This window comes from Hyperolius riggenbachi, chromosome 6 (assembly GCF_040937935.1).
Source record: "Hyperolius riggenbachi isolate aHypRig1 chromosome 6, aHypRig1.pri, whole genome shotgun sequence".
In the NCBI taxonomy this organism is placed as follows: Eukaryota; Metazoa; Chordata; class Amphibia; order Anura; family Hyperoliidae; genus Hyperolius; species Hyperolius riggenbachi.
This window is the reverse complement of record NC_090651.1, coordinates 226,319,219-226,344,950: the sequence shown is the minus strand read 5'-3', so window position 1 is coordinate 226,344,950 and position 25,732 is coordinate 226,319,219. Positions and strand designations below refer to the sequence as shown.

Genomic DNA, 25,732 nt, shown 5'->3' with positions numbered 1-25,732 from the left:
ATGCTAAACTAATGGCCAAGTCTCCAGCCAAGACCAATTATAAGTATATGGTAGTAACACCTGTTATAGTAAACTCTGATATAATAGAACTTCTGTTATAGTAGACCTGTTTTTTGCCCTCTGTATCAGGCTATAGTGGAAAGTGGACGAGAACATGCAACATATGTCAGCCAGAGACCCATGAGCAGGGCAGTCACTTGTGGCCTGCTTGCATCTGCACACTACTCTGGGTCTGCGTGGATTACCTCAAAAGCACAAGCTATGCTTCCTGTGTAAGCTGGTGCCCAATTACTAAGGGAACTGCCCGTCATCTGCGACTTGCTTGTGCATGGTTGCAATGCTACAGCATCATCCAGGCTGCACAGAAATGTGGACAGAGGAGCACACTATAAGTACTGTACCTCCATTAATGATGAGATCTATGCTTCCTGTGCGAGCTGTTATTATTGTGATTATTGCATGCAAATTCTTGCATAGTTGAAGACTGCATTTTAATATAGCTTAGACAGCGTCTACGCTCGCTTGCTGAAGTATTGAAAAGAAAAAAATGACTGAATTAGGATATAGTACCATAGTATACTTTATGTGCTTGAGTATGACAATTTCTGATATAGTAAACTTCTGATATAGTAAAACACTTTTCCCTGGTCCCTTGGAGTTTACTATGAAGGAATTCTACTGTATTGGTGTGGTGCCCCTCATGGACACCTGAATGGTTTAAGCTGCTCCAAATAGGGTCAGACACAGACTTTAAAGAGATGTGGGATAGGGACACCCATGTGCTGTGAAGCTGCACTAGGTCCCCCATGTCCTTAGGAGCCCATCATGCACTGCTTTCTGATACGCGAACAGGGTCCCAACGTCTTTCCTCTCTCTACTAGGGCCCCTCTCCTGTGCTCCATTATAAGCAGGTAGCAGCAATGGTATTTGAGGTGTAGGAAGCTTCTTACCTACTCCAGCAATGTATCTCCCTTATCTTCTGTACCCCATTGCAGTCACAAGCAGATTACACAGGCATGCAGGAGTCCAGAACAGGTCCATAGGATGGTTGGAATGTGAGAGATAAGAGGCTGAACCCTTACTGCTACTCTGCAGAAAACCTATACTGGAGGACACTGGAGGACACAGGAGGAAGGGGGGGGGGGGGGGGGGGGAGGGTCACTGGGCAACAGAAAAGCTATATGGGGTGGGAACCACTAGATTACCAGAGAAAGCTATATAAGGATGTGGGGACCATTAGACTACCGGGGAATACTCTGTGGGGAATGGGGGACCACTAGACCACCAGGGAATACTGTGAGGAGGTAAGAATCACTACACCACCAGGTAAAGCTACTTAGGGTTGGGGGAACTGCTACACCACCAGTAAATGCTGTGAGTGGGACGTGGGTCCGCCAGGGCAAGCTATATGGGGATAAGGAGACCACTGGTCTAGCAGTGAATACTGTGAGGGGGATTGAGGGGCATACAATCAAAATTGCCGCTGACAAATTACAGCACAGGGTGAAGCCGAAAGATGGCTCATCCTGCTGCAGGCAAACTCCCAGGTGGAGTTAACCCCCTTGCCGTTACAATTCTGGCGGCAAGGGGGCAGCGCAGCACTTTTTTTTTAAAATCATGTAGCGAGCCCAGGGCTCGCTACATGATAGCCGCTGACAAGCGGCATCTCCCTATCCACTCTGATCGCCTTTGGCGATCAGAGTAAGCAGGAAATCCCGTTCAGAACAGGATTTCCTGCTGGGCTTCCCCGGTCACCATGGCGACCGGGCGGGATGACGTCGGCCGACGTCATGGACGTCAGAGGGAATCCCGATCCACCCCTCAGCGCTGCCTGGCACTGATTGGCCAGGCTGCGCAAGGGGTCTGGAGGGGGGGGGGGGGGTTGGGCAGCGCGGCGGGTAGTGGCGAATCGGCGGCGAGCGAAAACTGCACGCAGCTAGCATAGTTTGGACACCGACTATTGCTGGCGGGCGAATTACCTCTTTTTTCTAAGTTGAGCTCCAGCAATTGCAGTCACCCAATTAGTCACTGAGCACCGCTATAACCGTAATTCTCATTACAGCCTATGGCAGCGCCCAAATTATCAGTGCAGCTTTGCGCCAAAATTATCTGTCTCGGATGGAGGGACCACTAGACCACCAGGGAACACTGTAAGTGCTACATTTCATGTGGGGTAATGTCTGCTGCATCTCATATGTGGGGTATTGATTGCTGCGTTTCATATGTAGAATATTTGCTGCGTTTCATACATGGGGTAATGTTTGCTGCATTTCATATGTGTGGTAATGACTATTGCACTTCATGTGGGGAAAATGTTTTGCTGTATTTCATACGTAGGGTAATGATTGCTGCAATTCATATTGGTGGTAATGGCAGGTAGCAAACTTCAGTTTCACCTGAGGCAAAACCTCATCCTTTGTAATGACTGCTGCATTTCACATGTGGGGTAATGATCGCAGCATTTCATATGCAAAGGGGGTGGGGTTGTGTTTAACCACTTGATGACCCAGCCTTTACCCCCCCTTAAAGAGAACCCGAGGTGGGTTTGAAGAATATTATCTGCATACAGAGGCTGGATCTGCCTATACAACCCAGCCTCTGTTGCTATCCCAAACCCCCCTAAGGTCCCCCTGCACTCTGCAATCCCTCATAAATCGCAGCCACGCTGCTGACAAACAGCTTGTCAGAGCTGGCTGTGTTTATCTCTATAGTGTCAGTCTGCTGCTCTCCCCGCCTCCTGCAGAACTCCAGTCCCCGCCTGCATCCCTACCCTCCCTGCTGATTGGAGGGAAGGGACGGGGGCAGGGACCGGAGCTATGCAGGAGGCAGGGGAGCAGCTGAGACTGACACTACAGATGTAAACACAGCCTCACAGCACGACTGTGATTTATGAGGGATTGCAGAGTGCAGGGGGACCTTAGGGGGGTTTGGGATAGCAACAGAGGCTGGGCTGTATAGGCAGAACCAGCTTCTGTATGCAGATAACATTCTTTGAACACACCTCGGGTTCTCTTTAAGGACCAGCGCTGATTTTGCTGATCTGTGCTGGGTGGGCTCTACAGCCCCCAGCACAGATCAAACACCAGGCAGAGTGACCAGATTGCCCCCCTTTTTTCCCCACTAGGGGGATGATGTGCTGGGGGGGTCTGATCGCTCCTGCCTACGTGTGGCTGGCAGGGGGGGCACCTCAAAGCCCCCCTCCACCGCAGGATTCCCCCTCTCCCTCTCCTCCCTCCCTTCCCCGGAGATCGGAGGCTGCACAGGAACGGATCTGTCCTGTGCAGCCTCTAACAGGCTCCTGCCTGTCATGTGACAGCGATCCCTGGCCGCTGATTGGCCGGGGATCGCTGATCTGGTACAACGCTGCTACTGTTAGCAGCGTTGTACAAATGTAAACAAAGCGGATTATTTCCGCTTGTGTTTACATTTAGCCTGCGAGCCGCGATCGGCAGCCCGCAGGCTATTCACGGAGCCCCCCGCCGAGCGGCTATTTCCTGATTAATTAGCCTGCAGCCGTGGTCCTGCAGCTGCCACTTTGCCGACGCGCGTTATGAGTGCGCGGTCGGCAAGTGGTTAAAGGAAACTGAGCACCTGCGAGCTTCTAAGTTAAACATATATATATATATAAAACAAATCTCCCCCGAGGAAGGTTTTTAAATGGTGGGGGTTTGGGGGGGGGGGGGGGGCAGTGTGTCAAAAAGAATCCTTAGTGACATGACTACACATTCTGTAAAGAGATAAATGACAAATAGAGCCAGATACCTCAGGATACCTTCAGAGGTATGTTGTAGCCTATAGCTGGAAAGGTCAAATCTGTTTTGGCATTACAAATGGAAACTGCAAAGGTTTAGGTAAATGTACATTGAGTTTGGTGAGTGCTGTATTGTTTGATTAGAAATTACTATACTCATTTCCCCAATCTTCTAAGGAAATACTGCGCTCCACTGGATTCACACACTTACAATATCAGGGGATCGCAATAATGAAAGGTTCACTTCACCTCTATCAAGAATACTCGTATCGATGACTGCGCATACTTTCTTCCCTGTAAATAATCAAAATTTGCACATAGTGCCCAGTACTGCTTGTATCAGGCTATAAATTGCACCGTGACGCACACCAGGGGTAGTGCCACCACCTTATGAGGAAAATACAGCAGGTCCCCCCTTTGTGGTTGCACTCACCGAAAGCGCGTCTTGAACTATTGCATATCTCATCCACACTGCTTTGCCAGCCAAGGAGTATGAAGCGAATATAGAATGAATCCTTTTAATAAAATAGTAGCATAATTGCAGGTTTATAATAAGAGGTATCGGCTCCACCGCGGACAACACAGAGCCACTCGCTCCCACTGTTTCCCCTGCTTCCGGATGACGTCAGCGTCATACTCCTTGGCTGGCAAAGCGGTGTGGATGAGATATGCAATAGTTCAAGACGTGCTTTCGGTGAGTACAACCACAAAAGGGGGACCCGCTGTATTATACTCATTTCCCTGTTTACATTTGCTCTTTATCCTGATGAATATATGTTTTTGGAATCTTGGTAATACAGTGGGATGCGAAAGTTTGGGCAACTTTGTTAATCGTCATGATTTTCCTGTATAAATCGTTGGTTGTTACGATAAAAAATGTCAGTTAAATTAAATCATATAGGAGACACACACAGTGATATTGGAGAAGTGAAATTAAGTTTATTGGATTTACAGAAAATGTGCAATAATTGTTTAAATAAAATTTGGCAGGTGCATACATTTGGGCACTGTTGTCATTTTGTTGATTCCAAAACCTTTAGAACTAATTACTGGAACTCAAATTGGCTTGGTAAGCTCAGTGACCCTTGACCTACATACACAGGTGAATCCAATTATGAGAAAGAGTATTTAAGGGGGTCAATTGTAAGTTTCCCTCCTCTTTTATTTTCTTTGAAGCGTAGCAACATGGGGGTCTCAAAACAACTCTCAATTGACCTGAAGACAAAGATTGTTCACCATCATGGTTTAGGGGGAAGGATACAGAAAGCTGTCTGAGAGATTTCAGCTGTTTCCACATTTAGGAACATACTGAGGAAATGGAAGACCACAAGCTCAGTTCAAGTTGAGGCTCGAAGTAGCAGAACAAGAAAAATCTCGGATAAACAGAAGCGACGAATGGTGAGAATAGTCAGAGTCAACCCACAGACTAGCACCAAAGACCTACAACATCTTCTTGCTGCAGATGGAGTCACTGTTCAACCTTTCGGCGCACTTTACACAAGCAGATGCTGTATGCGAGAGTGATGCAGAGGAAGCCCACCGTACAAACAGAGCCACTGGAGGTATGTTAATTCACATTTTGGAATAAGGTGCTATGGACTGATGAAACTAAAATTGAGTTATTTGGGCATAACAAGGGGTGTTATGCATGGAGGAAAAACAACACAGCATTCCAAGAAAAACACCTGCTACCTATGGTGGTGATTCCATCATGCTGTGTGGCCAGTGCAGGGACTGGGAATATTGTCAAAGTTGAGGGACGCATGGATTCCACTCAGTATCAGCAGATTCTGGAGACCAATGTCCAGGAATCAGTGACAAAGCAGAAGCTGCGCCGGGGCTGGATCTTTCAACAAGACAATGACCCTAAACACTGCTCAAAATCCAATAAGGAATTCATGCAGAAGAACAAGTACAACGTTCTGGAATGGTCATCTCAGTCCCCAGACCTGAATATAATTGAAAATCTGTGGTGTGAGTTAAAGAGAGCTGTCCATGCTCGGAGGCCATCAAACCTGAATTAACTAGAGATGTTTTGTAAAGAGGAATGGTCCAAAATATCTTCAACCAGAATCCAGACTCTCAATGGAACCTACAGGAAGTGTTTAGAGGCTGTAATTTCTGCAAAAGGAGGCTTTACTAAATATTGATTTCATTTCTTTTTTGTGGTACCCAAATGTATGCACCTGCCTAATTTTGCTTAAACAATTATTGCACACTTTCTGTAAATCCAATAAACTTCATTTCACTTCTCAAATATCAATGTGTGTGTCTCAGATATGATATATTTAACTGACATTTTTTATCGTAACAACCAATGTTTTATACAGGAAAATCATGACGATTAACAAGGTTGCCCAAACTTTCGCATCCCACTGTATATAAGTACATTTTACTTTTTGATATATTGTGAACATCTGCATGTTGCTATGTTGCTTTAGTACAAACACTTTCATCAAACTGTTTGGGTGAACATTGGTTATTTTCATTTATCCGCCCATTTCTTTACATGGTTTTAATGTAACCAGGTATTGGGTAGAACTCTTATTTGGACAAAAGTTATATGGTGAATTCTAATACTCTAACAGGTGTTTGCATTTCTCATGACTTGCGTACAATTGTTTTGCAGGAATTGGCGCCACCTGCTGTTTGCATGATGTGCATTTATTTTTGTTTTACTTCTTTACTGCATCACTGGAAATTCCATTTGGTTGAATCTATTTTTAAACGATACAGTTCTTTCAAACATATTTTCTGTTTGAAGTTACAGTAAAATGAAGCTCAGCCTTGGCTCTCTTCAGGGAACCTGAAGCAAGAGGTATATGGAGGATTTATTTTAAACAATACCAGTTATCTGGCAGTCCTGCTGATGTCTTTAGCTGCAGTAGTGTCTGAATCAAACGCCTGAAACAAGCATGTGGCAAATTTTGTCAGACTTCAGTCAAAGCACCTGTGTATAACTGCCTATGCCAATTTTAACATGGTTATCCATGTCCTTGTGGGCATTACTTTCTGGATTGCTAAGAATAAAGTATATATTTTTTTATTCATCTGGTGATGGAATACTGTATTTTTCTCCTGAAAGGTTCTTCCTTTTTGTGTCCCTTGTAGCCCTCTTGCAATTTGTTTTATATGTTGGGGTAGCTTCTTACATTTTTGGATTTTCTATTAAGACATATACTAGTTTAAATTGTAAGCACCTTGCGGATCTATAAGGCGTTTTCAGTATTTATAACCTGCATTACAACGTGAGATGTAAAAAAGAATTATTTATTTCTGTGCTGTCATTAAAGGGAACCAGAGACGAAGCTAATGAAAAAAATGAAAAAGCTTTTATACATACCTGGGGCTTCCTCCAGCCCCATAAGCCTGGATCGCTCCCACGCCGCCGTCCTCCGCTGCCTCTATCGCCGCTACCGGGTCCTGTACTTTCGGCCAGTCAACGCAAGCGCAGTGCGTCACTGCGGGCGGACGCGGCCAATTTTCCGCATGCACAGGGGCTCCCTCCATATCCTTACGCATGCGCCTGCGTAGTATGGAGGCGCATGCGTAAGGATATGGAAGGAGCCCCTGTGCATGCGGAAAATTGCCCGCGTCCGCCCGCAGTGACGCACTGCGCTTGCGTCGACTGGCTCTACTGGCCAAAAGTACTGGACCCGGTACCGGCGGATAAAGGCAGCGGAGGACGGCGGCGTAGGAGCGATCCAGGCTTATGGGGCTGGAGTAAGCCCCAGGTATGTATAAAATCTTTTTCCCAACATCTCTGGTTCTCTTTAAAAAGTGTACCTGAGATGGGGATTTAAAAAGAAAATATAGATACCTGAGGCTTCCTCCAGCCTCCTCCAGGCTTATCGCTCCCTTGCCACCATCCTACGCCTCCTGGTTGGTCCGCCATTAGTAAGTCCTGCAGTCGGCGCCAGTCGATGAAGGCAAAGAACACATCCGGTGACGGGAGAATGCACGTGGCCACTCTGCACATGCGCAGTTGGCCCTGGACAGGAGGACTTTCCAGGGCCAATTGCAGAAGAATGAGGAGGCGGAGGATGGCAGCGAGGGAGATGTAAGCCTGGAGGGGGCTGCAGGAAGCCCCAGGTATCTATATTTTCTTTTTAAATCTCCATCTCAGGTTCTCTTTAAATCATTTTAAGGTTGTGTGTGTGTATTTGTTTTACTTTTAACCATTTGTAAATAGAGGAGGGGTCTGTAATGACCTCTGCTCTTATTCACTTCACATTTTTTTCTTGGGAAACATAGAAGTAGGTTAGAGACCCTTATTACTCAACACAATGACAAGGGTACTTTGTGGGGTGGGGGTTGCCATCCCTTTTGCAAGCTACCCCCAATGTTGAAAGGCAAGTGGCCTAGTATGGTTCAGTGAGGGCAGGTGCACATTTGCTGCTCTCTATTTCCTGACCACTCAGACAACCTGCCTAAATAAGGGGTTAGAATATATGTCCATGCTTTTTATTTTTACTTTTTGTTTTCACTTAGCAATAGCATCCCACTAATGCTCCCAACCACCCCAAAAAAATTTGGTGACAAAACTATGTACAACAGATTTGCTGTTAATTAAAATAGAGAGACTAAAATGGCCACTCAAAGACCTGGCTAGATGCTAAAATTTGTAAAATTTAACTTTAATGTAAACAAAACAAAAAAAAAAACGAAGTCAACTTTGACATGAGTTTGATGAAGATGCATTACGACATAACTGGCTAAATTTGACGCAACAAAATTCTCTAAATAATTACAATGTTGCTTATTAATTATATTGTCCAAAATAAGCGCAGTACCTCTTCCAGGCTGGCATTTCGGAGTTGGAAGTGTTGACACTGACTTCATCCTGGTTGCTGTCATTCCAGCGGCTGTACTGAACCCCTGGGGCTTCCTGAGGCTCCATCTCTGTAAGGCATAAAAACAACATGGCACCCCCTATTAGTTCAACACAAAAAAGCAGCACTTAAAGAATACAAGTGTATTTATTATAAGACCTGGAAGGCTGGAAAAATTTCCCCTATGGGATTTTTATCCTTTTCATTCTCTCGTTTCTTTTTCAAGAGAAGACTCTTTCGGGAAGGAAGTTTATATAGTGGAGAATAATGGGAGGAAGCTGCACTGCTGAGGGAAGATGTCACATATCACGCCAGCTTTTTAAGGGTCAAGGAGAATAGAGTTAGCAGAGACAGGGATGTCAAACTCCAGTCCTCAAGGGTCGAAGCCTTCACACATTTTTGGTAACACGCAGTATTACACTGCAGTTTTAAGTATTCAATGTTCAGTTTGCATCTGAAGCAATATGATTTAATGGACTTCAGTATCCCAATGCAGAGCATGCAGTGTGTCCAAGGCTGGAGTAAGAGTAGGTTCACACTAGGTCCGGAAACGCATCCGTGGCTCTTTTTCTCAAACCTGCTCAAAACCGGAGCCACGGATAGCAATGTTAAAAATAGCAGCCGTCTTTACCCAGACAAAAAACAGATCCATCTGCATTTGTGGGGACCCATTTTCAAAACCTGAACGGAAGGTCCAGATCTGCTGCATTTTCACGGACCGCATTGGATCCTGATACACGTAGGGGTAGTGAAGGGCAATAGGAAAACTGATTCCCCTCTACACAGGCTGTTTTGGACACAGAAATGGATCTGTTTTCTGTGTCCCAGCCCTGCCTGTGGGTGGGGAGGGGGCCGCCATGCTGGAGGGGGTAGCAGCCAGGATGGGGAGTTGTAGCAGACGGTGGAAAGGGGGGGTCCCCCCCCCCCTCACCTGAGTCCTCCCTTCCCCGCACCCCCTCCAGCTAGTTTCTGCTTGAAACACTTTAAAAATCAATGTTATAAAGCAAGCTGCGAGCTTACTTCCTTGCGCTCCAACGCTCGCCGTGTCACTTCCTGTATCCCGCCCAATGACGTACAGAGGGCGGCATTACAGGAAGTGACACGGCGAGTGGTGGAACGCAAGGAAGTAAGTTCCTCGCTCGCCGCTTGCTTTAGAACATTGATTTTTAAAGTGTTTCAAACATGGGGGGGGGGGGGGGCAACCCTTCTCCCCGCCGTCCACTGCAAAACCCCCTGTCCTGGCTGCTACCCCCTCCAGCATGGCGCCCCCCCCATGGCCAGGGCTTGGGATATGTTTCCACGGACTGGAAAAGCAGGCTGCAAAAAAGGTATTTTTAAAGAAAACGGGGAGGGAAAAGAAATGTATTTACAAAAAAACAGATCTGGAACGGACAAGTGTGGACCTACACTTATACTTTTTGTGCCACTAGGCCAAGTATGTTGTGTCTCTTCTTTCATGTACAGCAGTGCCCTCCTATTCCATGTGTATTATCCATGTACAGCAGCTCCTCTCTTTAATGAACAGCTCCCTTTAGCATCAGTTTCCCTTTTGCATGTGTTGCTCTCCATTTTCAGCCTTCTTTCATATGTAACAACCCTTCTTTCATGTCCAGGTGCCCCCTTGGGCTACAGCCGTCCAAAGCCATGGCCTTTTTGGCCAATCCAGAAATCCGGGCCCTGAGTGTGTTACAGCCCAAATGCATCAACAGTGGCAGTGAATCATACGTTTCAATGACTGTCTTCTTTGCTGTATGTGATGCGACGCACACGTTTTGCTCCATGTGGCTTGCAAGGCTGGGCCGGAAGCTGAGTAAAGTCACCAGCAATCTTCAAGTCAGTGCAGGAGTTGGTTTATCTCAACTCTTTATGAAAAATAGACCTATGGCATTGTGACACCTAATTCTGGTTACACTGCCAGGCTGACCTAGTAGATCACACAATGGACCAGTAACACACGTGATTAATGAAGTAAACATGCAGTTACAGAACAGTGAAGTTTCTTTGTGATTAATTTAAGATCCTGCCACAAGTAACATCCTATTTCTTTTCTTAGCACCTGACAGGATTTTTTGAATGAACACAGTGAAGCTGCACTGCACGCTGCCTTCAGGAAACTACTTGCAGTACTGGTACATTATTATTATTATTATTATTATTATACATTTATGTAGTTTACAAGTACAGACTAACCAGCAAGCTCATGGCGAACTAGAACTCATTGGAGTGTGTAAGGGGCTACAATGGTCCTAAAAGCCCCCTTACTAAAATGCTATGGAAAACAAAAGTTTGCTTTCTTAAAACAGAAAGAATTTGCGATAATTCAGGTTGATTAATTTAATGAATTTAATTTGCATATATTCAGCAGTGATGCACTGGGAGACATCTCGGAGCTCACTCCAACCTGAATGATCGCAAATTCTTTCTGTAGTTTACAAGAAATGGTGCTTTATGATTACAGTGGCACAGAAAAAATACACACAAAAGCATGCTGCAGACAAGGGAAATACAGATACAACACATTCATGCAGGATACTTGGTAGGAGGTACAAAGCAGAAAATACGAATGGTGAGAAGCACATTTAAAAGGATTGGTTTCCACTAGCAGCATCATGCGATCCACTTCTGATAGCTTGTGGATCGTAAAATGCTAGAGTGCAATGAACAAAATTTCACCCGATTGAAAAACGTTCCTGCTACATTTTTCATGCATATTTGCCCTTGTGTTAAAAGCAATTGCAGTGTGACACGTCAGATCCTGCTGTAATGGTGAGTGTTGGGTGCACTTGGAATAGTTACCTGTTCCTGCTTTTACAGGAAAAAAGAGATAAAATACATTAAAAGCAACTAAAATATAAATAAATGAGGTGGCTTACCTCAATGATGACACACCCATATAGGAATGGATATTTATTAGTAAAAAAAAAAAGCACAGGCAACGCGTTTCGTGGGAACTCGCTCACTTCCTCAGGCCAAATAAAGTGCCACTAAATGCCGGTAGCTGGATTCAAGGCGCCTACACCTGACCACTGGTGGTCTCTGACACTACCTAGTTTGCCAGTGTGTAAGAGTTTTTTTTTCAAGAGACCGACCTTCGCCAGGTCTCCTGGTACCCCGAGTGGAGTCGGGTTTGTGCATCTCCACCTGCCTGCAACCCGCCTTTGTTGGTATTATTTCAACACCATTTAATTTATTCATCAATCTCTGTGACGTACTGCACCATCTGGGCTCCCGTTGTCTCTGTGTTTCTTTCCATAGGGTGCACATACTCACCCTCAACCTTCCTGCTTTTACAGGGAACACAACGGTCATTGTGAACGTGGCCCAAGTGAAGAAAGCTGGTTCACAAGATCGGTGAAAAAAAGTAGTCTATGGAATTTTACCAACCATCAATAAAACAGATGTTGCCTTTGATACCATTTAGGCTGTGTTCCTACTTGAGCTGAGAGAGAGTGGACATTTTTGTCCGTTTTCTGCTTATTGCAAAACTGACAGTGAACGGCTCCTACTTTATTTATAGGAGCCATTCACACTTGTCAGTCTGCAACAGACCCATTGCGGTTAGCCAGCCACACTTCTGTGCTGTCACCTATAATCCCGGAAAGGCGGATGTGTTCTCCATATAGTCTATGGAGGTAACACATTGGCCCCGGGCTTCAGCCGGACCACAGCAGACAATCAGAGCGTATACTACACAGTCTGCTCCCGATAGCCGCCCATGGTCTGGCTTCAGATGGCAACAGAGCCTTACTATCAACATACAGTTCTGTTTTTCTATATGTCAGTAATGCATATCAATTGCCCTGGAGTAAGTGGATTATCTGTACATACAATTGTCTGGGTATTTAACTCACTTCATTTGAACAGAAAAGGTTACCTGTACTAACAACAGAACTTCTTTAGAACATAAAAGGTGCATCGTTGTAGCTGCTCTGTTTTAATTTGGATAGGAAATGACCTGGATAAATGAGAACATTCACAGTAAATCATTCCCACTGATGTCAGTCAGAGAGCAGTGTACAGCATTCCAACACATTAACTGAGGTTTCTGCAACTGTGTGGACAGTTTGCATGCCAGGATTGGAATCTGAGCACACGGAGAAGCTGAGCAACCTCAGTGCATCATGTACTGAGAACAGTAACAAGAATTTCAGTTTCCACACATACTACTACTACATGAATATAAAACCAAGGGTGGGGGAGAGTATTCTCACACCAAATCTAGGGGCTGTTTAACCACTTCCGGATTCCGGGTGGTTTGGCTGATCTGTGCTGCGGGGGCTCTTCAGCCCGCAGCACAGATCAGAGATCAGGCAGGGCGATCAGACCTCCCCCCTTTTTTCCCCCACTAGGGGGATGTCCTGCTGGGGGGGTCTGATCGCCGCCGCGCTGCTGTGCCTAGCGGGGGGGGGGGGGGGGGGCTCCTCAAAGCCCCCCTCCGCAGCACTAGTCCTCCCTCTGTCTCCTTCCCTCCCTCTCCCGTCCCCTGTGTGCGGCGCAGGACGGAAAGCCGTCCTGCGCCGGATAGGATAGGCTTTAGCCTATCAGATGCCGGCGATCCCCGGCCAAACAGAGGCCGGGGATCGCCGATCTCCTCTACGGCGCTGCTGCGCAGCAGCGCCGTATATATGTAAACACCGTGAACTGACATGGAACGGCCGCTCATACGAGCGGCCGTTTCCATGGAAACCACTTCAGGATTCAGGGGCGTAGTTAAGCGTACGCAGAATCCTGAAGTACCCATTAAAGTGGACCTGAACTCTTGCACAAGACAAAAGATAAACAGAGAGAAATGCACCCGTTATGTATTTAGAGAGTTTAGTAGCCTAACTCTGCCTTATCTGTGACTAATCATAACTGTAATTTGATCTCTTAGCTGTGTCAGCTGGCTGCCTTTGGCAGAGCAGCTAATTTGTAAACACAGAATGTAACCGTATGTTTGCTTTCATGAAAGCAGGACGCAGACACAGTGCAGATTTATTGCAGGATTTGTATTAGCTGTAACAAAGAAATGTTTTTCTTATTTATATGGTTACTTATTTAGAGTATAGAGTTCAGGTCCTTTTTAAAGGACACCAGAACAGGGAGGGATATGGAGGCTGCTACAATTAGCCTTTTAAACAATACCAGTTGCCTGGCATCCTGCTGATCCCTCTGGTCACTAGTGTCACACCTGAAACAAGCATGTCGCTAATCCAGTCAGAAACATTTGATCTGTATGCTTGTTCAGAGTCTATGGATAAAAGTAAGAGGGAGAGGTTCAGCAGGACAGCCAGGTAACTGCTCTTGTTTAAAAGGCAATAAATATGGCAGCCTTCATATCCCTCTCAGTTCAGTTGTCCTTTAACCACTTACCGACCGCCCACTGCACAGGGGCGGCCGGAAAGTGGATCCCGCAAGGACTGCCGCATGTACAAATGGCGGCAGTCCTTGTACGGGCATGGGCGGAGCGATCGCGTCATTCGTGACGCGATCCTCCGCCGGGGATCGATGGCCGGGGATTTAGCCTCCAGCTTGCCGGCCACTTAGCAGCGCCGGCGTGCGGAGGAATACACATACCCGCCGATCCATGCATATAATAGGCTTTGTAATGTATACAAAGCCTATTATACAGGCTGCCTCCTGCCCTGGTGGTCCCAGTGTCCGAGGGACCACCAGGGCAGGCTGCAGCCACCCTAGTCTGCACCCAAGCACACTGATTACCCCCCCCCCCTGCCCCCTGATCGACCACAGCACCCCTCAGACCCCCCCCCCCTGCCCACCCCCCAGACCCCTGTTTGCACCCAATCACCCCCCTAATCACCCAATCATCCCTGTCACTATCTGTCAACACTATTTTTTTTATTCCCTAAACGGGCCCCTGCTCCCTCCTGATCACCCCCCCCCCCACCCCTCAGATTCTGCCCAGACCCCCCCCCCCCTGTGTACTGTATGCCTCTATCCCCCTGTAATAACCCACTGATCACCTGTCAATCACCCATCAATCACCCCCTGTCACTGCCACCCATCAATCAGCCCGTAACCTGCCCCTTGCGGGCAATCTGATCACCCACCCACACCACACCCACACCAATAGATCGCCCGCAGATCTGGCGTCAGATCACCTCCCAAGTGCATTGTTTGCATCTGTTCTCTACCCTAAACACCCACTAATTACCAATCAATCACCCATTAATCACCCCCTATCACCACCTGTCACTGTTACCCATCAGATCAGACCCTAATCTGCCCCTTGCGGGCACCCAATCACCCGCCTACACGCTCAGATTGCCCTCAGACCCCCCCTTATCAATTCGCCAGTGCATTATTTACATCTGTTCTTCCCTGTAATAACCCACTGATCACCTGTCAATCACCCCCTGTCACTGCCACCCATCAATCACCCCCTGTCACTGCCACCCATCAATCAGCCCCTTACCTGCCCCTTGCGGGCAATCTGATCACCCACCCACACCAATAGATCGCCTGCAGATCTGACGTCAGATCACCTCCCAAGTGCATTGTTTACATCTGTTCTCTACCCTAAACACCCACTAATTACCCATCAATCACCCCCTGTCACTGCTACCCATCAGATTAGACCCCTATCTGCCCCTAGGGCACTCAATCACCCGCCCACACCCTCAGAACGCACTCAGACCCCAGCGCTGATCACCTCGCCAGTGCATTGCTTGCATCTATTCCCCCCTCTAATCACACCTTGAGACACCCATCAATCACCTCCTGTCACCCCCTTGCACACCTACCCATCAGATCAGGCCCTAATTTGCCCCGTGTGGGCTCCTGATCACTCGGCCAAACCCTCAGATCCCCCTCAGACCCCCTTCCGATCACCTCCCCAGTGCATTGATTGCATCTATTTTCCCCTCTAACCACCCCCTGAGACACCCATCAATCACCTCCTGTCACCCCCCTAGCACTCCTATCCATCAGATCAGGCCCAATACAACCTGTCATCTAAAAGGCCACCCTGCTTATGACCGGTTCCACAAAATTTGCCGCCTCATAGACCACCTGTCATCAAAATTTGCAGATGCTTATACCCCTGAACAGTCATTTTGAGACATTTGGTTTCCAGACTACTCACGGTTTTGGGCCCGTAAAATGCCAGGGCGGTATAGGAACCCCACAAGTGACCCCATTTTAGAAAAAAGACACCCCAAGGTATTCTGTTAGGTGTATGATGAGTTCATAGAAGATTTTATTTTTTGTCAAAAGTTAGCGGAAATTGATTTTTATTGTTTTTTTTTCACAAAGTGTCATTTTTCACTAACTTGTGACAAAAAATAAAATCTTCTATGAACTCGCCATACACCTAACGGAATACCTTGGGGTGTCTTCTTTCTAAAATGGGGTCACTTGTGGGGTTCCTATACTGCCCTGGCATTTTAGGGGCCCTAAACCGTGAGGAGTAGTCTAGAAAACAAATGCCTCAAAATGACCTGTGAATAGGACGTTGGGCCCCTTAGCGCACCTAGGCTGCAAAAAAGTGTCACACATGTGGTATCGCCGTACTCATGGGAAGTATTATAATGTGTTTTGGGGTGTATTTTTACACATACTCATGCTGAGTGGGAGAAATATCTCTGTAAATGATTTGTGTGTAAAAAAAATTAAACAATTGTCATTTACAGAGATATTTCTCCCACCCAGCATGGGTATGTGTAAAAATACACCACAAAACACATTATACTACTTCTCCTGAGTACGGCGGTACCACGTGTGGCACTTTTTTACACCCTAAGTGCGCTAAAGGGCCCAAAGTCCAATGAGTACCTTTAGGATTTCACAGGTCATTTTGCGACATTTGGTTTCAAGACTACTCCTCATGGTTTAGGGCCCCTAAAATGCCAGGGCAATATAGGAACCCCACAAATGACCCCATTCTAGAAAGAAGACACCCCAAGGTATTCCGTTAGGAGTATGGTGAGTTCATAGAAGATTTTATTTTTTGTCACAAGTTAGCGGAAAATTACACTTTGTGAAAAAAAAACAATCAAAATCAATTTTCGCTAACTTGTGACAAAAAATAAAATCTTCTATGAACTCACCATACTCCTAACGGAATACCTTGGGGTGTCTTCTTTCTAAAATGGGGTCATTAGTGGGGTTCCTATACTGCCCTGGCATTTTAGGGGCCCTAAACCGTGAGGAGTAGTCTTGAAACAAAAATGACCTGTGAAATCTCAGGAGAAGTAGTATAATGTGTTTTGGGGTGTATTTTTACACATACCCATGCTGAGTGGGAGAAATATCTCTGTAAATGGACAATTGTGTGTAAAAAATAATCAAACAATTGTCATTTACAGAGATATTTCTCGCACCCAGCATGGGTATGTGTAAAAATACACCCCAAAACACATTATACTACTTCTCCTGAGTATGGCGATACCACATGTGTGGCACTTTTTTGCAGCCTAACTGCGCTAAGTGGCCCAAAGTCCAATGAGCACCTTTAGGCTTTACAGGGGTGCTTACAATTAGGCACCCCCCAAAATGTCAGGAAAGTAAACACACCCCACAAATTACCCCATTTTGGAAAGTAGACACTTCAAGGTATTCAGAGAGGAGCATAGTGAGTCCGTGGCAGATTTCATTTTTTTTTTGTCGCAAGTTAGCAGAAATGGAAACTTTTTTTTTTTCTTTTTTGTCACAAAGTGTCATTTTCCGCTAACTTGTGACAAAAAATAAAATCTATGAACTCACCATGCCTCTCAGTGAATACTTTGGGATGTCTTCTTTCCAAAATGGGGTCATTTGGGGGGTATTTATACTATCCTGGAATTCTAGCCCCTCATGAAACATGACAGGTGGTCAGAAAAGTCATAGATGCTTCAAAATGGGAAAATTCACTTTTTGCACCATAGTTTGTAAACGCTACAACTTTTACCCAAACCAATCAATATAGGCTGAATGGGTTTTTTTTAATTAAAAACATGTTTGTCCACATTTTTCGTGCTGCATGTATACAGAAATTTTACTTTATTTGAAAAATGTCAGCACAGAAAGTAAAAAAAAAAAAATCATTTTTTTGACAAAATTCATGTCTTTTTTGATGAATATAATAAAAAGTAAAAATCGCAGCAGCAATCAAATAGCACCAAAAGAAAGCTTTATTAGTGACAAGAAAAGGAGCCAAAATTCATTTAGGTGGTAGGTTGTATGAGCGAGCAATAAACCGTGAAAGCTGCAGTGGTCTGAATGGAAAAAAAGGGTCTGGTCCTTAAGGGGGGTAAAGCCTACGGTCCTCAAGTGGTTAAGTTGCCCATACACTAATTGATTTTACCCAGGAGATTCAATCACTATAAATCCAAAGCAGATCTATGCCCCAACATGGTCACCCAATAGTAATTTCTATCGACTTCTGGCTGAAATTAATCAAAATGATTGATCATTTTGGAAGGATAATCTTGCTAAAAAAGGAGTAGGGGGATGCAGCGGTACATCAGAGGGTGAGTGACAGGCCCCCCAGGTTCCTTCCTAAAGTTTTAATATTGCTCCCATGAGGCCTTGTTTCAGTGCAGAGTGCTTGCAGTGGGGGGCAGTCACCAGTCCGGCTGGCACGCTCACTCTTATGTCCTTCCGTCCACTGACACCTGTACTCCGCCACCTGGGGGCATGTTACCCGAGTAGGTATGACATGTGAGCAGTGTGCGCTCCACTTAGGGGAAATCCTGGGGGGGAGGGGAATCAGCTGGCCAGGCAGCCCAGGGGGGGGGGGAGAGGGGGCGTGGACACAATACTATATGGTAGTCTGTAGAGTGTAGCTTATTGTTTTCTATAGATTATGTATTGAAATATACTAATAACCCTATTTGCAGTGTGTGGCAGGAATAGATCCCCCTCTGATCAGATTTCCATCAGAGAGGCATCCTTTGTGCATGTTGGGTGGCCATGAATTAATATATGGCCAATTTACAATGTGCATAGTAAAGAGCTGAGCAGCGCTACTTAAAAACAGATATATGCTTACCTGCAAAAGTGTGCAAGCCCCACTAATGGGATAAAGTACACACTGAGCACACACATGACCTGTCTACAGCTTGGAGGATGTTGGTTTCCTCTAACAGCTTGCATGCAACTTGTTAGGTACTCGTCCCTCCCACTGTCGTAGAAGTCTTTCCTCCATGGGAGGGGGCCTAACACTAACTAAATTATACCTATGCATATGCATAGCCTGGGCGCGCTACCAAGTAAAATTGAAAATTGCGTAAAAAAAGTGGGATCAGCGCATCACCAGGCCGCCACCGATTGGCCTCAACTCAGAGATGCGCTGAGCCCCCCCAGAGACTGCAAACGCACCTTGAACCAAACAGAAGCTCTGCATATACACCAAAAGCAAAACTGTTAAGTGGGAGCAGCTGGCCGGAAATAAATTAAAACATAGTAAAGAGCTGAGCAGCGCTACTTAAAAACAGATATATGCTTACCTGCAAAAGTGTGCAAGCCCCACTAATGGGATAAAGTACACACTGAGCACACACATGACCTGTCTACCGCTTGGAGGATGTTGGTTTCCTCTAACAGCTTGCATGCAACTTGTTAGGTACTCGTCCCTCCCACTGTCGTAGAAGTCTTTCCTCCATGGGAGGGGACCTAACACTAACTAAATTATACCTATGCATATGCATAGCCTGGGCGCGCTACCAAGTAAAATTGAAAAAATTGCGTAAAAAAAGTGGGATCAGCGCATCACCAGGCCGCCACCGATTGGCCTCAACTCAGAGATGCGCTGAGCCCCCCCAGAGACTGCAAACGCACCTTGAACCAAACAGAAGCTCTGCATATACACCAAAAGCAAAACTGTTAAGTGGGAGCAGCTGGCCGGAAATAAATTAAAACATAGTAAAGAGCTGAGCAGCGCTACTTAAAAACAGATATATGCTTACCTGCAAAAGTGTGCAAGCCCCACTTTTTACGCAATTTTCAATTTTACTTGGTAGCGCGCCCAGGCTATGCATATGCATAGGTATAATTTAGTTAGTGTTAGGTCCCCTCCCATGGAGGAAAGACTTCTACGACAGTGGGAGGGACGAGTACCTAACAAGTTGCATGCAAGCTGTTAGAGGAAACCAACATCCTCCAAGCGGTAGACAGGTCATGTGTGTGCTCAGTGTGTACTTTATCCCATTAGTGGGGCTTGCACACTTTTGCAGGTAAGCATATATCTGTTTTTAAGTAGCGCTGCTCAGCTCTTTACTATGTTTTAATTTATTTCCGGCCAGCTGCTCCCACTTAACAGTTTTGCTTTTGGTGTATATGCAGAGCTTCTGTTTGGTTCAAGGTGCGTTTGCAGTCTCTGGGGGGGCTCAGCGCATCTCTGAGTTGAGGCCAATCGGTGGCGGCCTGGTGATGCGCTGATCCCACTTTTTTTACGCAATTTTCAATTTTACTTGGTAGCGCGCCCAGGCTATGCATATGCATAGGTATAATTTAGTTAGTGTTAGGTCCCCTCCCATGGAGGAAAGACTTCTACGACAGTGGGAGGGACGAGTACCTAACAAGTTGCATGCAAGCTGTTAGAGGAAACCAACATCCTCCAAGCGGTAGACAGGTCATGTGTGTGCTCAGTGTGTACTTTATCCCATTAGTGGGGCTTGCACACTTTTGCAGGTAAGCATATATCTGTTTTTAAGTAGCGCTGCTCAGCTCTTTACTATGTTTTAATTTATTTCCGGCCAGCTGCTCCCACTTAACAGTTTTGCTTTTGGTGTATATGCAGAGCTTCTGTTTGGTTCAAGGTGCGTTTGCAGTCTCTGGGGGGGCTCAGCGCATCTCTGAGTTGAGGCCAATCGGTGGCGGCCTGGTGATGCGCTGATCCCACTTTTTTACGCAATTTACAATGTGCAGTTGGAAGCCTCTCTGAAGATACAGCAGCATGCAACTAAACTCCTCGCCATTGTTTCACAGTTTAAGGGCTGGTGCACACCAAGAGCGGTTCTGAGCGTTGGGGGAAAACCGCTTGGCTAATGAAAGTGAATGGGATGGTGCACACCAGAGCGGCTAGTTTTTCCCCCAAACGCAAACTCGGGTCCTGCAGCATTTTTGAGATTTCTGAGGCGTTTCTGCCTTAATGTTAAAGTATTGGAAAGTGGAAAACCGTTCTGAAAAACGTTAAAGCAGAGTGGTTGCCCAAGCGTTTTTGTTACAGTAGCTGTTCAGTTACAGCTTTACTGTAACAAAATATAAAAAAGCTACACAAAAAAAACGCTCCAAAAAACGCTAGGCATGTTTAGAAAATTTCTCTAAACATGCCTAGAATCGCTCTGAAAAACCTCTTCTAAAACCGCTAGCGTTTGCGCATTCGCTAGCGGTAATAGCAGTGTTGAACAGGAATGATCAACAAGATGCAAATAATTTCTCTGCATTCAGATTTCATGTAAATTATATTCAGCATGAACTCGGACCAATAAAAATGGATAGTTATTTTATTTGGTCCAATTTCAAGCTGCATATAATTTACGTTAAATTTGAATGCAAGGAGAAATTATTTGCATCCCAATCACCCCTAATCCTGAATATACAATGCATCTTCTAATAGTGTATTGTACCTTTAGATTTTGCGAACATTTTATTAAAGGCACCATCATTTTTACAGGATTAGAGCAACTTGAAATGTAAATCCCAACAGTACCAGGTACAGAAGTTTTCCTAGTCCTGTGGGGGACTCAGTGGCAGGGCTTGTCCCCTGAATAGGCAATGTCAGGTAATTCCATAGTCAAGCCAAAGAACAACAGATGTCGGCACACCAATTAGATGAAGTATGTGATTTTATTGTGATATAAAAATCATAATCCAAATTATGATTTTTATATCACAATAAAATTGCATGTTTCAACTTATTGGTGTGCCGACATCTGTAGTTCTTTGGATTGACTATTGGCGGTGGAGTTGCATCGCGTTGTCTGAGCACCCAATATTCATGCAGGCTCATATATTATGGTGTGCAGGGTTGCACTTGCCTCTTTTAGGTAATTCCATAGTATCTGGTCATGAAACATAGACCGTTATAATGTGTAGGCTGTGATACTCTATGGTGGTTCTGTTTATGCCCCACCCCTTGCAGTTTGAACAGCATGGTGATACTGAGCAAAGCAGCAGCCTAACAGATAAAGACTGCTGTTAATGCAGCAGGGACAGCCAAACTATCCCGGGAAAAAAAACACATATGTAAGTAGATAACTACTCGTTCCGCAGTACTTACTTAACAGATGTATTGTATTGTCCACGTTTTAATTTCAGTGAATTGCATATCGTGAATAAAGAGAATTCTGTTCCTGGCATTTGCCATCTTAATTCCCTCTGACTGAAGCCAATCCTGAGGTAATTTCCTCCTTTACTTTGTTGCCTCCTAGAAACTGCACTGTCATAGCTAGCTTTGCTTTGCAAACACATGTGAGCACAGCATAGATCAGATTTCAGCAGCTCACTGAACTGCTCTCAGTCAACCAGTGAGGAGCAGTAATGTGGAAGGGGTGATGACAAGCTTTCTTCTCGTTGGCAATGGCAAAAATAGAGCCAGGCTGACTGAGATAAGATTTAGCAGAAGCATTTCTGAATAGATTGGACCGTTAATGGGCACCTTTAGAATCTTCCTTCCTTACCAAAGGATCTCTTCTTTCTGTCAAAATGGTTATAATACAGTGTATTCAGCAGGGACTGTTATGAGCTAACAAGTATCATAGTACATTTCCATATACCACAAAGGTATTAACAACCACATGGACCACATACTTGCAGTGCTCTAAGCTAACACCTCTTGCTAAGTGATCCATAGACTGCTTAGGCATTGCCCCCAACCATGTCCTCCTTTCCCCCTTGCTTTGGCAATGCCTGTATGAATCTTGGTCATGCCAATAAAGCTATCTTTGATTTGATTTCATCAGATTACAATCAGCCAGTAATGGCCTGACCCCTGTAGAAGGCAAGTGGCTGAAGTTTTGAGCCTGGAAGGAAAGACATGATGCTCCACTGATAATCTAACCTAAAACCACTGAGCACCAGGGGAGAAGTAACAGGAAGCCAGGAGAAGATTGTGTAGGATAGGTGGACGGAAGAGACTACAGCACCACCGCCATTACGCCAAAAGAAATATTAAAGTAAGAGACACCAGTACATTATATACCCCCACCTGATGAATTCTCTACAGACTTTCCTGTTACACCACGTATCTGCCTCTCATTTCTGGACTCTACAAGCTGTGATTTATCCATCTCACACTTATTTAACTGCTACATACTGACTGTCACTAAAATGTGCCTGTCAATGCAATACAGTGCAATGTGCCTGTCAATGCAATGGTATATTCAGTAGAGTATCTGCTTATTAGTAAAACCTGTGACTTGTTGTTATTTGCATATCATTGCCATATGTCTGTCACTGGTATTATGTGCATATCATAAGAATGTGCCTGTTGTTGGCAAAACCTACATGTCAGGGCTGGTTTATACTGAACACTGAAAAACTGATGCATTTTAACTGATCACTTGTACTGCAGCCGTGTATTGTGAAAAAGCTTTCAGTTAAAATGCATAGATGTAAACTTAGCCATAGGGAGACATGGACATCTCTAGGCAAGCGGACAGCAGCGTATTTAGTGTAAACCAGCCCTCAGTGATTTCTACTTGCCATTAGTATTATCTGCATATCTTTGCTCTCTGTATTATATTTGTACCAGATAATTCCTGCTTAGCAAGTGTCGTCAGTGTTTTATTTGTTTGGACCTTTACAAGTCCAGCTCTTTTCCCTCAAAAGGAAGTGCAATGTTGTTGCATGAGGGGCAGTGATGATTGCTTGTAACCTGGTAACTTAGGCACAGTATTGCATGCGTACATGAGGAGTGGCACATTAACACAGTGGCTACAACTAGTCACCTTGAGTCATGTACTTTCAAGCAGGAGGTCCTACTTGAGTCAATGGAAAACTGCAGCGGTTTTCCATAGACCAATCTGCAGGGTCTACTCAGTTTTGGCTCACAGCCAGCTGACTGTTGGAAATAGGGAATCGTATGCATTGCAACATTCCCAGTATTTATTTTCCCACAGAGGCTAAATGCACAGTATTCCAACTGCACTGCAATTCTGCATTGGGAAGCAATAATTGCACTTTTGCTGTGCGTTTTTTGCAGTGTGGGATTTTAGCAAGTGTGACCCCTGCCTAAATGATTCCCATTATTTGATCTCATCCACAGCCTGTTAGGATCGCACTTTCTTTTCGCCATGGTCCACTGCATGTTATATTTTCTCTCTGTGACCATACCTTTATTTCCTTTGGCAAGGGGAAAGGGGTGTTGGGGTTAATATAGTATACAGTATATTGTACCTGTGTTGCCTTCATTTAGGAAGACTTTTAGGATTTATTTAGCTTATTACACAAGGCAGCTATCGCAATCAGTGGATTAACTTCTTGCATAGCACCAGCACTAAAACCTTACTGTATTTCCCCAGGCAAGCCTGACCTGTAAATTAAAAGCCTTGTATGCGGACCTGCAGGTCCTCAGACTGACAGCAATCACTTCCTTCCCAAGGTTGTTTGTAATTGTAACTACATTGGACAAATAAATGGTATGTTCCTGTGCTAGTATTCAGTAACATGCTACAAACCTTTGTCTGCCAAGGTCATTCAGTGAAGAAAGAGGATTTGTTATGATGAGAAAATCTTTCAGCTATAAAAATGTTGTTAAGTGAATTGAGACGCTTATTGTTCTACAACCGTGGTAACGTATAACCAATTCGTGTGAAGTTGTGGCCCCTTGGGGTATGCTGTCACCACTACCCTGCAGGATGAAGAATTTGGCAGTCTGAAAGACCTTTACTCCTGCCAATGCTTGTATTCAGAGTACAACCAATAATGGCCTTTGTTGTTGATTTTAAGCAGAGAAATAATTACACTTTTTAGGAAAACATTTTCTATTCATATTTAAGTAACTTGGTCAAAATAACACAACAAGTTAGCAATCCAAAACAATAACAAAACAGAATAAAATGCAGAGTAAATGGGTATAACCTGGAGTCTCAAGAGACAAAGCAGTTCTCAGATTCGTGGCCCTGTTCATTAAATGTCACTGATGTTCCTGTAGGTTACTGAATCTGATCATTTTTTGCTGGCAGGTGTGTAGGTCTGGCCTTTACCTCATTATGCACTTTGTCTAGGGCATGCATTATGGCACCACAGAAGACCCTCAGTTTGTTGAGGAGTATGCCAAATGCAATAATTAGGAGCCCTCTCTGTCTAGTCCAGGCCTGCCATAGATTATGATGTACATATGACTATGGTAGGGATTAGATTGTGAGCTCCTTTGTGGAACATATGGTGACAAAACAATATACTCTGTTAAGCGCTGCAAAAGATTTAATAATAACTCGGGAAAGCCATATCAGCCACTAACACATATAGCATAGGCTTTTCACCATTCTCAAAGGGCAAGAGATTGAATTCTTAGCTGCCTACAAGTAGCCAATGTCCCATCACAGAGTTCCTGAGTATAGTGGAGTCTGCAGAATCCCATAAGGCCGTGTAATGTTTTTTATTGAAGTACTTGAAGCTACTGTACCACCCGCACACATACAGATGTGCTTACCATTCTTAACTAAAGGCAATTGCTGCTCAATGGGCCCTGGCGTCATTCTCCCTTTTAATTCCTCCCAGGTGACCTCACTGGTATCATGGACCACTTTGGCAACTGACACTTTTTCCATCCAGTAGCTTTACTGGGTGGAGGCAAAGCTTTCATTTGTGGCCTGAAATCTTCTGGTGAGACAACATACAAAAACAAATCCCACACTGATTCACAACTCAAATCAGTGTAGTAAAATGACAAGTACTGGAGGTATACTGTACTCACTGCAAAGTAAGCAGCAGCTGTTATTCTACAGACATGTGGGCGGGCAAGGTGGTTGCATGCCAGTGTAACCAACACTGCATCAGCTCAACAAGTGCCTTAGGTGTACCCAAGGACATGCAAGTGAAAGTCTGCAAATACAGTGGAATAAGGGCAAAGATCATGTGTAAACCCCAGCCTGTGCAATGTGGACAATGGTGAGGTCAACAGGAGGAACATCCAGTACCACTGATGCCACACTGTTGTATTGCTGAAAATCATTCTGCATAGCAGATGGGACAGCATAGCTAGCATCCTATGTAAAGTGACATC

At 45.0% G+C, this 25,732-nt stretch overlaps 1 protein-coding gene across 1 annotated transcript in view; it reads right to left on the bottom strand.

The window, feature by feature from the left end:
• Positions 1-25,732, bottom strand: part of SMIM1 (small integral membrane protein 1 (Vel blood group)) — a 37,050-nt gene that overhangs the window by 1,448 nt on the left and 9,870 nt on the right. The window contains exon 2 of the mRNA XM_068242738.1: positions 8,545-8,653. Coding sequence (XP_068098839.1) covers positions 8,545-8,651 — 107 coding nt within the window. The 5' untranslated portion in view covers positions 8,652-8,653. The remainder of the gene's footprint in view (positions 1-8,544; positions 8,654-25,732) is intronic.